We start from the raw sequence: 12,807 nt of genomic DNA on the forward strand, positions 1-12,807 counted from the left end.
AGGATATTTTGTATTGAGAATTTGGGTCTTTTCTTCATGGGCTTTTGTCTGTGAGATCTCATGTTTTAATTGTCGACAATTAAACATTACTGCACTCAGCTTTGGAGGACTCCTGGATATTATTTCCTTTTTATTGGTGACTTTTTGAAACTGAAAAACCTTTTTGAACAAAGAAAGAATAAGAAATCGAGACACGACAGCTGACCACCTCAAACTAAACAGACGACCTATGTAGAACAAAGAAAATGTTTTCATTTACCATCACTGTGAAAATCTGACATTTTGACTAGTGTGTGTAACCAAACCAAAACAATGCAACAATAAAAGAAATGTAAAACTTGTCTAAATGAAAACTGTATGATTTAATTAAAAACAGAACTGAATGAACCTGGATTCCCTGAGTGTGCTTAATGAACGGGCAAGTATTCCAATGAAAAGAAAGGAAAAGTTGTAATTTTAATGTTGTGTAGCTGCTCAGAATGAATAAAAACACACACGCAGTTGGACAACAACAGAAGATAATTTAGTTTCATGTAAAACAACTTTAATGAGTTGCGTTCTCAACTCTTACGTCAGAGCACAAATATTTCACAGATATAAGACGGACTGAGCCGTTGACCAAATACACATCGACTGTGTATATGTGCTTGTGTGTCTTTCAGTCTATAAACATGTGTCTACTCAAGTGTTACAGACTTCAATTTCTTCATAGTCGTTCCTGAACATTTATGCCAGTGTTACATTTTTACGTGTGTGTGTGTGCTGGTTGAAAGAGGCCTGGCGTGTGAGTGTGTCTGGTTTTCTGGTCACTTCAGCTGTGACTGGACGCCGGAGGACCCGGCTGAGCTGGTGCTACTCCATCAGGCTGCGAGGATGGATCTGAGAAAGTTACAGGAAAAGTTAATGTAAACACAACCACAGACTCGATATAGCACAAAAACTGCGGTTTGTGGAAACAGAAAAGAAAACTCACACATTCCATTTGGAGCTCCAGGGTGTCGAGGCACCATCGGCTGGGCGTTTCCTCCTGCAGGCATCATCCGATTGGGCATGGCCTGACCTGAAGGAGGAGGCAGGGCTAAAATTTAACTAGAAAACTTCAGATGGTAATGATTTAAAGGCTAAAATGAAAATGTAGTCATTATCTTTTAACCCCGATGCCAATGAAGGGTCCAAGGTCCATAAAACATTTCTGGAGCTTCACAACGCACCAGTGTTGCAACATTCTCCTAAATAATTTTTTTTTCCTTTACAGGATCAAAATTAAAGAGCTGATTGACAGCGGGTGCATATTACGGTTTGAATCGGTGCTTTTGTTGTGTCCTGAGAGTGTGTCATTGCTTAGAGAGGGTGTTTGAGTTCTGGTGTGTGGTCAGACCTGTATGCTGCACTGTGTATCCCGGCTGTCCCTGCTGCTCCCTCTGCTGGCGAACCTTCATCTCTGCCTGTTTCAGCTGCTCCGTGTGGAACGTCTGTCTCTCTGACAGGAGCTGCTGCCGCTGCTGCTCCAGCTGCATCACACATACACACACACACACACGTTACTGTTGCTGGTCAGCAGACAGAGGGTTTAGATGGGTACAGCAGATGTTGTGTTCACTCACAGCCTCTTTCTCACGGTCCATGATGGTCTCCAGCTCCTCAAAGTGCCTCAGCTTGATCTCCAGCTTCTTCATCTGGGTCTCCACCAGCAGAGCCACCAGGGACTTGATCTTCCTCTCCTCCACTGCTGCCAAGTGCTGCAAAATACATGAAGAAAGTTAGAATGAGTGAGGAACTGAGTGGTGAGGGCACGTGAAGAAAAAAAGAAAATGATAAAGGTAGTGATGGTAGAGATCAAAGATCATGCAAAACAGTAAGGAAGAGAAAAAGGACGGGCTTTACCTTGGCCTTCGTGGCAGCCGAGGCCAGAGCAGCCGCTGCCGCTGTGGCAACGCTGCCCTCCACCAGATCCTGCTCCATCACTCTCCCGTCATCCCCGTCTCCCTCCCGCTGCCCCATGATCTCGTCGTCATCTCCCCTTCCTGCATCAGAGAGAAGAGCTCTTGAATACCGACAGACGTGAAGTAAATACGTATGAATACATCTTATCTGTGCGTGTTTACACACCGTCTCTCTCCTCTGCAAGTATATTTTCAGCATTTTCTCTTTTAACCCCCTCTGCTTGGGCCCCACTGGGTTCCACCTTGAGTCCATCCACTCCTAAAGGGACCTGAAACAGAAGCATGCACGCTCAAAGTTAGGCACAAAGATCTCCAGCAGCTACACTAAAACTCTCTTTAAACTCTTCCTGCCATTTCACCTGAAGGGAGGTGGAGTTGGTCTCGATTTTTTCAGCATCCATCGATTCTGAAAATCAGAGGAGGACAGAAGAGATGCATTGTAGACAGTAGAGAGAAACAGAGTAATTTGTGTGTGATTACAGGCATATTTATTATAGTCTTACCTGTTTTGTCAGGCTGGTTGGACATCTCAGAAATCTTATCCACAGACTCCTCATGCACTCGGGAAAACTCCTCTGAAGACAGAAAAATCACTAGAATCATTAGACACATGCTGTACATACAGTGGACTATTTCAGAAAAATGCCACGACCTGGGCTACACTATAGCAACTCTGCTCTCTCTGTCCTCTCACCCAGTGCAGCCTTAGCTGCCGACGACGCTACCCGTGGGTCCACCACAGATGCCAGGAAGGCCACAGTGCTCATGACGGGGTTTTCTGATTGGCTAAAAGGCACAGGCTGGAACGCCAGTGGGCCGAGGGAGGCCGAGGAGTCTTCCAGGTAGGGGTCTTCTATCGGCAGGCGAAGGAAGTGGAGGATGCACTCGTCTTGCGTTCTGGAGCCAACGTGCTCGGACACCTTGTTCCAGTCGTCTCTGTAGACCTCCAAGGCCTGAGAGAGACAAAGAGGAAAGACAGAACAGGCAAGGCTGAGAATGAGTTGCAAAATTCAGGGCTTATGTAAACTCAAACATTAAAAAAAGTCCCTTTTAGGAAGGAGAGAGTCAGATATAGGGAGATATAAGGAGAGATCTATGATATAAAACAAAAACCATAAGCGAATGTCTTACCTCTAATAGCAAGAGCGTCTCTTGCTCCGTCCATTCTCTTCCTGCACTCGCTCCTTTAGTCTGAGGACAGTGTAGTGAGAATCAGTTTAGAATAATTCAAATAACTTACAAACAATTACAGAAAATGTTTAAATGAGCGACTAGTAAAATCTGTCACTAAATGAATGTAAAATAAGATATGGAAAAAATAAAAACATTTTTTAGACAACATATTTTAGGGTTACTCCCACACCGATACCAGTATCAGCAAGTACACGATTCCATGCACCAATCCGATATCATATAATGTATTTATAAAAAATGGGACCTGTATGTATCAGAATCAGTATCTGGACAAATTGGTTATCTGTACACTTCTTGTATGTTTGCATTGTTTCAGTGTGAGACCTTAGGATGTTTCTTGGTGTAGATGTCGCTGCGGAGGCCAAAGTTCTGGCAGTCTGAAGGCTTCTCTCTGCTCTTTTCTGGGAAATACAACATGTGCTGGGAGGCCGACACCTGCGAGAGTGAGAGCAAGCAGCAAAGTTTAACAGGAGGCATTGCAGATATTTTTCAAATACATGTGTGTAGAGCTGACGCCACACTCTGTGTGCGCTTTTACCTGAAGGGGTTTGTGTTGTAAGGGGGCCAGCCCGGTCGGTGTGTCAGCCAGTACGTTGAAATGAGGGGTGGGAGGGGGGCCCATAGGGAGGGGTCGGCTCTCTGCATCCACCTGGTAGTTAATCAGGCCCCACTGCTCCAAAAACGCATGAACCCTGGACACAAAGAGTATTTTTATCTTTCCTTTCATTGTACTATGTTGCGGCTGCGCAAATGCAGAAGATAGTGCACGGAAGCAAACGTGCACACACTAAATCATACCTCATGACAGCACAGACGTCTCCGGTCAGGTTGCGCCTACAGGACGTTGAACTGAGGTACTCCTGGGGGTTGAGCCGGTAAGTGTCGATCATGAAGTTACGGTACGCCAGGTAGCTGCATTGAACAGGAGAGATCGTGTTTTTAGTGGCAATCATCTGACAAGACTTGAGCAGTAAAGTCTGAATGTCTGCTGTGCTCACATTTCTGGAGATTTGGACTTGTTCTTTCCATTGAAGAATTCAGGCAATGCACGCTTCTCTATCGAGTGAGTGCTGGAATACATGGACAGAAAGGTGTTAAGGCTCTCAAGGTGGATGTTTGGAATAATGGTCGATGTCACAACAAGAGTTCACATCTGCATGTATTCATCTACCTGTTGTAATTGAACCAAGACGTGTAGCTTGGTATTATGATATGGTGGGTTTGTTCTGTGATGTGGTCCTCTCCCTCTGACAGGCGAGGCATCTCCGCTCTCCCCTCCTCATCTTCCTGGACACACACGTACACACAGAGTTGAATAATCGACACAGACTAATTAACCCTCCTGCTACATTCTGATTTTGAAATATGACATCATATTCACCCTTCCTGGGAAATCATCCTCTTGTTCATCTGAAAAAAAAAGGAAAAGTGAAAGAAGATGAAAACTCAAGATGCATACAAGCAAACATAATTCGTATTTTAATGTTTTAAACAGGAAGAAATATTTACACGTTACACTAAACATTCGCTATGACACACGTAAACCTACCCAGGTCAGCCATGGTCCCTCCTTTGACAGGAGTATTCTCACTGTCCTTCTTCAAGTTGACTACACGAGATGGAGACACATTAAAAATGGTTAAGAGAAGAAATGCTACTTTACCAAATGCTTTCATCATCACTATTTTTTTTAGTGTATTACCAATCTTGGGCAGTATAACCTCCTCCATGTTAGGAACAGGGGTAGGGTCTTCCATGTCTTTGGTCAAGTCCTCTTCTGGCTCTTCTTCCTGTTGTCCACGCCTTCTCCTGTGCACACACACACAAAAAAAATTATGCTGAGGCCTGTGTTGGGCAAGTTACTTCTAAAATGTAACTAGTATCATTTCTTCACTATATTAGTCTGTGCAGCGTAATTTGTCACACTACTCTTGCCTTACTTTCACCAAAATAACTGCAGATGGGGAACTCTGCATTATACAATGGAAGAGGGTGAATGTTTTGCTGCTATAAAATTGGATTAACCTCGTCTCTATTGACCGTAAAACCTTTTATTTTAATTCAAGAAGTATTGTTAATCATCATTTAACATTTGGCAAAAACCGCACTCAGTGTGACTAGAGCCTATTGGCCTTCCAAACTGGGAGCACTTGCAAAGATCCAGGTGCTGCCTGGACACTCGTTGGGTCTTTATTTGGGGTGGTAATGCATTACTGGACTTAGTAACTGTAATAATATTACAGTAATATTACAAATCGTATTAGACATGTTCTATTACTCTGTTATAGCTTGAAAGTAATATATTACCGTTTGTAGCTGAGACCGCACACTGAGTATATTGTCCTGTTGATTTAAAACTGTTGTTTCTTACCCCTTCTTTCCTTTCTTTCTGCCTTCAGAGGAGGGAGGAGAGGGGGAGCGTCTTCTCTTTTTGGACGGGGTAGATTTGGAATCCTGCAGCAGAGGGTAGAAGTGGTGAAAAACTAAGAAGAACTAAGAAAGCAAGAGTTTAAGCGTCATTAACGGGAATATCAAAAATCTAGACTCTAGTGGTTCAGTTTCCTCCATTTCCCACCAGTAAACTCTGAGTATCAATAATTGAGAACACCATTTCCTTCACAAGCCTTCCAGACTGTCTACAGCTTCACACGAACCTGCTCGTCTCGGAGGTGAATGCGCCGGCGGAGAATGATTGGTACATTCCTCTCATCCACACAATAGTCTTCTTCATTCATCCACTCGTTGAAAACATCTGTGTCCAGAACCCAGCCAGAGTGGACCTAGTGAAAGAAAGACACAACATCTTTTTGATGCTATTTTTCTTTTTTTAACATACTGTAGGTGTTTGCAGGATGTGTGAGGATGAGGCTTTGAACTGGAAAGTGATGATGGTGGAACAAACTAAACTTTGTTTTTGTGCAGTTTACACACTCGGGTCACATGTAAGCCCACAGCTAACAGATTTGGTTGCTCTGTAATTTTATGAGAAAGCAAAAATCATCGACATTCCTTGGTAATGTATTGACCAAACCTGGAGACAAGCATTAAAATGACTTCACAGAAATTGCCAATCTTCTTGCTGATGGTCTTATTTACTTATGTGGGTCATTTAGAGGCATCAGTATTAAATTAATACTGTTTCATAACCAGCTAAAAAGTCACTGTGGTATGTTTAAGTATACAAAATGTTATAGCATTTGGGGATTGGTATTATTGGTATTGCTGCTATTTTACTTACCCGCCACGGCTTTTCTGATTGTGGAGGCTCTTCAACCTCTCCTTCAACATCACTTGAGGAAAGCCAACTGTCATAGCTGTTGAAAAGTGACAAGAGACATAGTAAGAAGATATTGTGTTTGTGTATGAGCATCTGTGTTTGTGTGTGTCTGTGCATTACCTGTCAGGGTGCATGCCCCAGTGTACCAAGACATGTTTGTCTTTCCGCATGACAGGACGCATCCACTCATCTGAAAATAGATGTGTATGAAACAAATGCATCAAGTTAAATACATGCTTACCATTTCAAAAAGATGAAAAGCACACATGTACATGCACAAACTTTTTCTGACCTTCCTCTGAAGAAGAAAGTGAGGGGTAGATGTGGTGACTGGCGAGGGTTCGGTCCTCTGTGAGTGTACCCTGTGGAGGAACAAACTATGAGCCAGCAGCACTAAACTGTGTTACAGCGCTAAATACTCTAATGCTCTCCCTACTTTATAATCAGCCAAACATGTCTCAGTATACTTCTACGTCTAAACATTGTCTCCTTACTCCGTGTAACCCTCTGTCTGCCCATCTTTAATGCTCTCTGCAGCATTTTACCTGGTGTTTGGTGATAATCGCAGTAAGTCGGCTAGCCAGTTCCTGATCCAGCGCAGGGTCCAGATATACCACAGGCACTGACATACAGTTGTTCTGTAGACACACAAAAAACAGACAAGGTCATTCCTTGTGTATCCTTGTTAGGCTTAAGTGAGTGTGTACCTATATGTGTGTCTATGTCACCTGGATGAGTGCTCTTTCAATAGCACCAAACATCTCTACGTTCCTTTCAGTTCTGGATGGGTTCTGCAGGTCGAACCTCCGCCTGTAAAAGGAGGGAAGGGAAGAGAGATGATATGAAGGATGCTGCTGTGAAAAAGCAATGGGCATTATGCTGGAGGCCTGAAACTCACCAGCCTTGCTCAGCCTTGAACTTGTAGGCAGTACCAAGAATGTGACAGAGTCCACCCCCTGGCTGCAGGTCCAGAAAGCATTTTGCCTGCGGAGAAAAATGTGAGATCAGCAGTTTGTTTGGCCTGTTTTCAACCCATCTTTTCTGTGACCTTTTCCCTTTCTAATGAGGAGCATGAGTGAAAGAAGCTTTGTGAATTGTTGTGTTTTTATCTTCTTTTATTCTAATTACATGTCAAAACTGGGTGACTGCTGTGTTGTATCTATACAATTGTCAACTAAAAGGTATTTATCAAATTACTAGTGTATTGCTTTCTGTCACGTCATACAATTATACTGTAATCTTAACCCCAGTAAAAAGTCTACAAGAAGTCTAAACCAACATAAATCAGAACATTAGAGGTTTGGGAGACTGCAAGTGAGCAGAGGGATAAAGAGAGACAGACTCACGGGCAGTTTGGTGAGAGCAGGACTGGCAGCTTGTCTACCAAAGGCATCCTCTTGGAACTGGAGAAGCTGCACGGTCATTGCAGACAGAGCCTGACACGATGGAGCATCCACCAGCACGTACTGACAGACAGAGACACACGTTTTGTAATGATTATGAGAAGAATGATTCGTTATCATTTTACTGACAGTCTAGACAACTTATCTATTGTATTTGGTCTGATTAACCTCTGGGACCGGGCAGCATTTGAACATCATCTTTTTTATTTCATTTTTCAGTTAAATAGATCCGGCGCTCATTAACTTCATCGCAAACATCTTGCTAGCCAGTGTAAACGTAACGTTATCCAGCATGAGACGTTTGTTTACAGTCTGAGCCACCGGACTTGCTAGCAGGGGGGCGGCTAGCTTGTTAGCTAGCTTCCCAGCCAGCTAACTACCTTTTTGTAGTGCTTCCCGATCCACTGTCGCACCACCTCCAGCTGGGCTCCAGTGCTCTCCCAGAACCTAGCGGACGGAGTGCTGTCTTTTTTCCGATGAGTGGGTGTTCCGGAGCCGGCTTGGCTTGTCCCGGGAACCCCAAGGTTTGTTCCTCCGGACATTGTGGCCATAATAAAACGAGATTAATCTCAAACCGGAGAACAAAACTGGCTAGCGCGCTCGCTAGCCTGTGTGTTCTCGCGTTCTCTCGCGAGACGCAGCGCGATTGTCACACTTGGGCATAAGAATTTTCAATTTAATGATTTACTCTATTATTTTTACGTGTTTTTTAAAGTTACTTGCGGGATTTTTTTTAAAATCAGTGTCAATTTTTTTAAAAGTCCAAAAAAGTATACCCACCACACATTAAAAACCTTTATTCTTATTTTTATTTATTCATTTTTTTTTACAAACGACTTTTACTTTGAAGTGCACGGAAGTAACTGCGCAGTGCATGTAAACAGAAGTAAGGTGAATTGAAGTAACACTGGTCAGTAACAACTCATATACATTTAAATGCTCGAACTGCTTTGCGAAGAAATTATTTGAAAATGTATTTAACATGCTGTCTGTTCATTTGCACTTCGTTTATAGGGAATGTTTTATTGCAGTGATTTCCGTTATGTCGTAATTTTCCAAAAAAGTCACTGTTCGGAGAAATCCACTCATGACCAGCTGACTTTCTGCACAGCAATCATCTTCTCCCTCCATGTTTCCCCAGGCCCTGAGGTCCCATGGGTGTCCAGGGTCTGACCACCTATGTGGAGGGGAACAAACGCTTCCTCCAAGATGTGAAGTTCAGGGACAGTCGCCTGGTTATTGATGGCTGCAGTCTGTATTTCCGCCTCTACTTTAACCACGGTTTGGACCAGCAGCATGGAGGGGACTATGATGCCTTCGCTTGCCTGCTCATACAGTTCCTCTCCGCGTTGGCAGCCTGTAACATCCAGCCTTATGTGGTGCTGGATGGAGGTAAGGATGCTTTAGAGTTGCAATGCCCCAGCAGCTCCTTTATTTTAGGAAACTCAGCTTTTTACAACTTGTGATGTCAATCTTTCCTGGTAGTTTTAGAAGAGGGAAATCTTGTAGATCATAGTATATTTTATTTTTTAAAGAAATTCACATATTTACACATGCCCCACCTTGATTTCTGTGAGAATGATGTTTGATTTCCTGATTTTCTACAGAATATACTCAAGTGTATCTGCACCCATAAAACTTTAATTTCTTTATTTTTTCCCCTTGTGATCACAAGGTGTTGACCCCAGTGACAGGAAGTTGGCAACTCTGCGTCAGCGTCTGCAGTCCAAGATAAAGGACGCGGATGCCCTTTCCCACGGCCGCAATGGCTCTGTTCTCCCCATCCTCACAAGAGATGTCTTCATTCAGGTCCTCATCCAGAGAGGAATCCCGCTGGTCCAGTGTCCATTTGAGGCTGACCGCGAAATCGCCTGTTTGGCTCACCAGTGGAAGTGCCCGGTTCTGACCAATGACAGTGACTTTTATATATTTGACCTGCCAGGTGTGGGTAGCAGCAGGACTTTTATAATTGTAGATCTTTGTAATGGATGGTAGTGACAGTGATCTTGATTTTGCTGTTTGCTTTGTTTTCTTATTTTAGGTGGTTACCTGCCATTCAATTTTTTCCAGTGGACCAACCTTAACGGTAAAGCTTGTCAACGCTACATCTCGGCTCGGTGCTACACTACCAACGGCCTGTGTCGCTGGTTTGGGGGCATGAACCAGGAGTTGCTCCCCCTATGTGCCGTCCTTACTGGCAATGACTACGGTGCTCCGAAAGATGCTGAAACCCTCCTGGGCCTGTTGGATGTGAGTGCATTAGGGAGAGGTGGTGGCAGGGGTAAAGCCAGCTCATCCCGTATTGAGGGTCTCCTCCACTGGTTGTCCTCTTTTCCAAGTTCGGCGGAGGCCCTGGAGGAAGTGAGCAGGCTCATGGGAGAGGAAGGCAGGGATGGAGGTGGTAGGGGCAGGAGAGGACGGAAGGGTGGGCTGAGCTCACAGCTGTGGGCATGTATGCAGGAGTACCAAATCTCCCCTCAAAGCTCTCTGGCTCGCTGGTTCTCTGGAGGTAAGGCAGCTCCTGGAGGGCGGCTCTCTGGCCTGAACGACTGTCTGTCGCTGGCTGCAGCTCAGGGAATGCTGGCTCCCTTGGTGGTGGATGCTGCGGTGATGCACCGGGTCCTGCTCATCCCACAGGTGGAGAACAGCAAGCTAGCCAGCAGCCACTGTAGTGCCAGAGCCATACGCCAGGCTGTATATGGGATATTACTGCAGAGAGGCCAAGATGTCCAAGCACAAGATATGTGGGCGCAGGAGAACATCAGCCGGGGTGCGAGAGGTGGGAGAGGGCGAGGGGGAAGGATTAGTGGAGGTCAGGAGGTCATTTTACCCTCACAGCAGGGTGTAAATGTAGCAGCTGGTGCAGGTACAGTGCAGGCTCAGGGCTGTAGTGCCCCCATGTGTGTAGAAGAATACGACCGTCTGGATCTTAACCTTAAGAAAAACCAAGTCGAGGCACATCTGCCCCGAACCCCCCTACGTCTGGATACACTCAGCCAGGTAACCATGACAGTTCTCTAATTGCAACAATTTTGGTTATATTATCTGGGACTTAAAAGTTTTTAAAATAAATTGTTCATGTTATCATCCAGGCTCCTGTGGCAGCTCGTCTTGGTGTCCTACTAGAAGTCTTGGGGATAAAGGAGTCTGCCCTGGCTGCTGTCCCTCAGCAACTAAGGCTGGCTGTAGCGGTGACAGGCTTCTGGCTGCGAGAGATCATACCAACACCCTCAAAGCTCCATCTCCAGGCTTTGGTGCTGGGCATGGTTTACGGAGAGCTGTCCTGGAACAACCAGCCCGGAGCTACCCACAACCAACACGCCGGTTAGTATATTTTGTATTCTACAAAGTTGCAAAACAGTTAAATGTATCTCAATGAAAAAGGCAAACTGTGATCTGTCCTTGCTGCTGTGTATCATCTAGTCCCATAGCTGAACTATTTTACAGAGCACAACGTGCGGTCAGGGCTGGATCGACTGCGCATGAGGCCGGGGGAAAGACGGGGCTTGGATGTCGGAGCGGCTCACAGCTTCAGCCAATGGCAGGCCTGCCTCTGGAGTGCACTGTCTCTCAATCAGCTACTGCTGCTGCCAATGCCTGGACCCCACCTGTCATGGTAAAACACAGGGACCAGAAAGAAGAGCGATAATACACAGTTTTCATTTTCCACCTGTGAGAACTCGTATCAATAAATCAGTGACATTTCTTTCAGCGTTTACTATATTAACTGTCAGGAAGTAGAGAAAAATGCCCTGACACTCAATATACAATGACACATAACAAAAATATCTGAATACATTACCATGGGTAAGTAAGAAATTCTATTTTGTAACTTGGGTTCCCCCGTCTTCCTCTGTCTCAGGTTGTTCAGTGGTACCTTGGTGCACGGCCTCCTCAGGCATCTCAAAGGGGGCCAACCGGCCGAATCCCTCCTCCTCGGGGGTCCCTTTTCCGGACAACTCTACTCCTCCCTGCTGGACGCTGTGAGGAACTGCAGCTCCAAATCCCATCCTCCAGCCTCAGCAGCAGGGAGGAGGAGGAGAGGTGGAGGACGTGGAAGGAGAGGAAGAGGCGGAGGTTGGAGAGGAGCAAGGGGGGCAAGGGGAGGAGGAAGAGGGACTGAGGAGATAAACAACAGGTTTACTCTCCTGATGAGTGAGGAAGAGTTTGATGATGATTACTGAACATATCAGCACTTGCTAGGTGCCAAATGAGGGAGGACATTCCAGTGTTTCCTAAAACATACTCAGGGAATACTACAGAAAGTCATTGTCAAGTTTCTACCTTTTATTGCACTAATTTAACCATCTACAATATGTACCGCCCCTCAAATCAGGCCAGTTTTCCCAAAGCATTCTCTTGCCATATTTTAGCAGATTTAAGAGCTTTTATTAAAGTAACATCACTGTAATTAATGCAACACTTCTCAACATGACAGTTTGATTCAGCAACACCAACACAAGATTTAACAGTGAATGTAGAAATGTCAGAAGTGGTTGACCAGAAGGTGAAATTCCATTTTTCATTAAGTTTCTTGGCAGCTAGTGTCATTTTTAATGAGCAGCTTTTTAAGTCTTATGTCATTTAAGTATTTGCCTTAATTCTCATGAATTTGGTGCTTGCCTTAACTCTTCTTTGTATGTACATTAGAAAAACAAAAACAAATCAAACTTATGAACAAATGTTTTTAAATGATCATATTGAGCTTGTTTTTACCTGTAACATATGGCTGAGAATAAAATGTTTACTCTTTCTCATTCAAGTTTTCTTATTAAATATATACACAACACAAACAACATTCAACTATACATAACTGCAGTATGACTACAATCTCTAACAGCAATTAATACACAGACTATATTTATATTTTTTTCTTAAACCAATCCGAGTATCCAACCTAACAATCCTCTGTCACTAAAAGACCTTTAAAACATAAATTTGTGGATAGTGTCCCAATGGCACTTTAAAATCAGGACCTACAACTCAGACA

At 44.3% G+C, this 12,807-nt stretch overlaps 2 protein-coding genes across 3 annotated transcripts; one reads left to right on the forward strand and one right to left on the reverse strand.

Annotated features, from left to right (window-relative positions):
• Nucleotides 1–522: 522 nt before the first annotated feature.
• Nucleotides 523–8,432, reverse strand: smarcc1b (SWI/SNF related BAF chromatin remodeling complex subunit C1b). Its single transcript, XM_084379545.1, has 28 exons — nt 8,198–8,432; nt 7,761–7,880; nt 7,313–7,398; nt 7,143–7,224; nt 6,960–7,052; nt 6,707–6,776; nt 6,535–6,604; nt 6,376–6,451; nt 5,792–5,917; nt 5,509–5,591; nt 4,840–4,946; nt 4,687–4,746; nt 4,519–4,547; nt 4,309–4,424; nt 4,136–4,207; nt 3,936–4,049; nt 3,676–3,829; nt 3,462–3,572; nt 3,075–3,134; nt 2,638–2,896; nt 2,447–2,518; nt 2,303–2,349; nt 2,110–2,212; nt 1,885–2,024; nt 1,605–1,739; nt 1,379–1,511; nt 974–1,060; nt 523–879 (listed from the first exon to the last, which is right to left on the reverse strand). The coding sequence occupies exons 1-28, from the start codon at nt 8,366–8,368 to the stop codon at nt 812–814; spliced, it is 2,844 nt and encodes a 947-aa protein (XP_084235671.1). The 5' UTR covers nt 8,369–8,432; the 3' UTR covers nt 523–811.
• Nucleotides 8,258–12,574, forward strand: aste1b (asteroid homolog 1b). 2 transcript variants are annotated; one of them, XM_084379547.1, is made up of 7 exons: nt 8,258–8,341; nt 8,959–9,209; nt 9,493–9,759; nt 9,859–10,817; nt 10,910–11,141; nt 11,265–11,433; nt 11,680–12,574. In XM_084379547.1, exons 2-7 carry the CDS (start codon nt 8,972–8,974, stop codon nt 11,999–12,001), a joined length of 2,187 nt encoding a protein of 728 aa, XP_084235673.1. In that variant the 5' UTR covers nt 8,258–8,341; nt 8,959–8,971; the 3' UTR covers nt 12,002–12,574. The 2 variants fall into 2 exon arrangements, with proteins under 2 accessions (XP_084235673.1, XP_084235672.1); XM_084379546.1 differs by lacking the exon at nt 8,258–8,341 and adding an exon at nt 8,656–8,727.
• Nucleotides 12,575–12,807: the final 233 nt, after the last annotated feature.

This window comes from Pagrus pagrus (assembly GCF_965226575.1).
Source record: "Pagrus pagrus genome assembly, chromosome: 17".
Lineage (NCBI taxonomy): Eukaryota > Metazoa > Chordata > Actinopteri > Spariformes > Sparidae > Pagrus > Pagrus pagrus.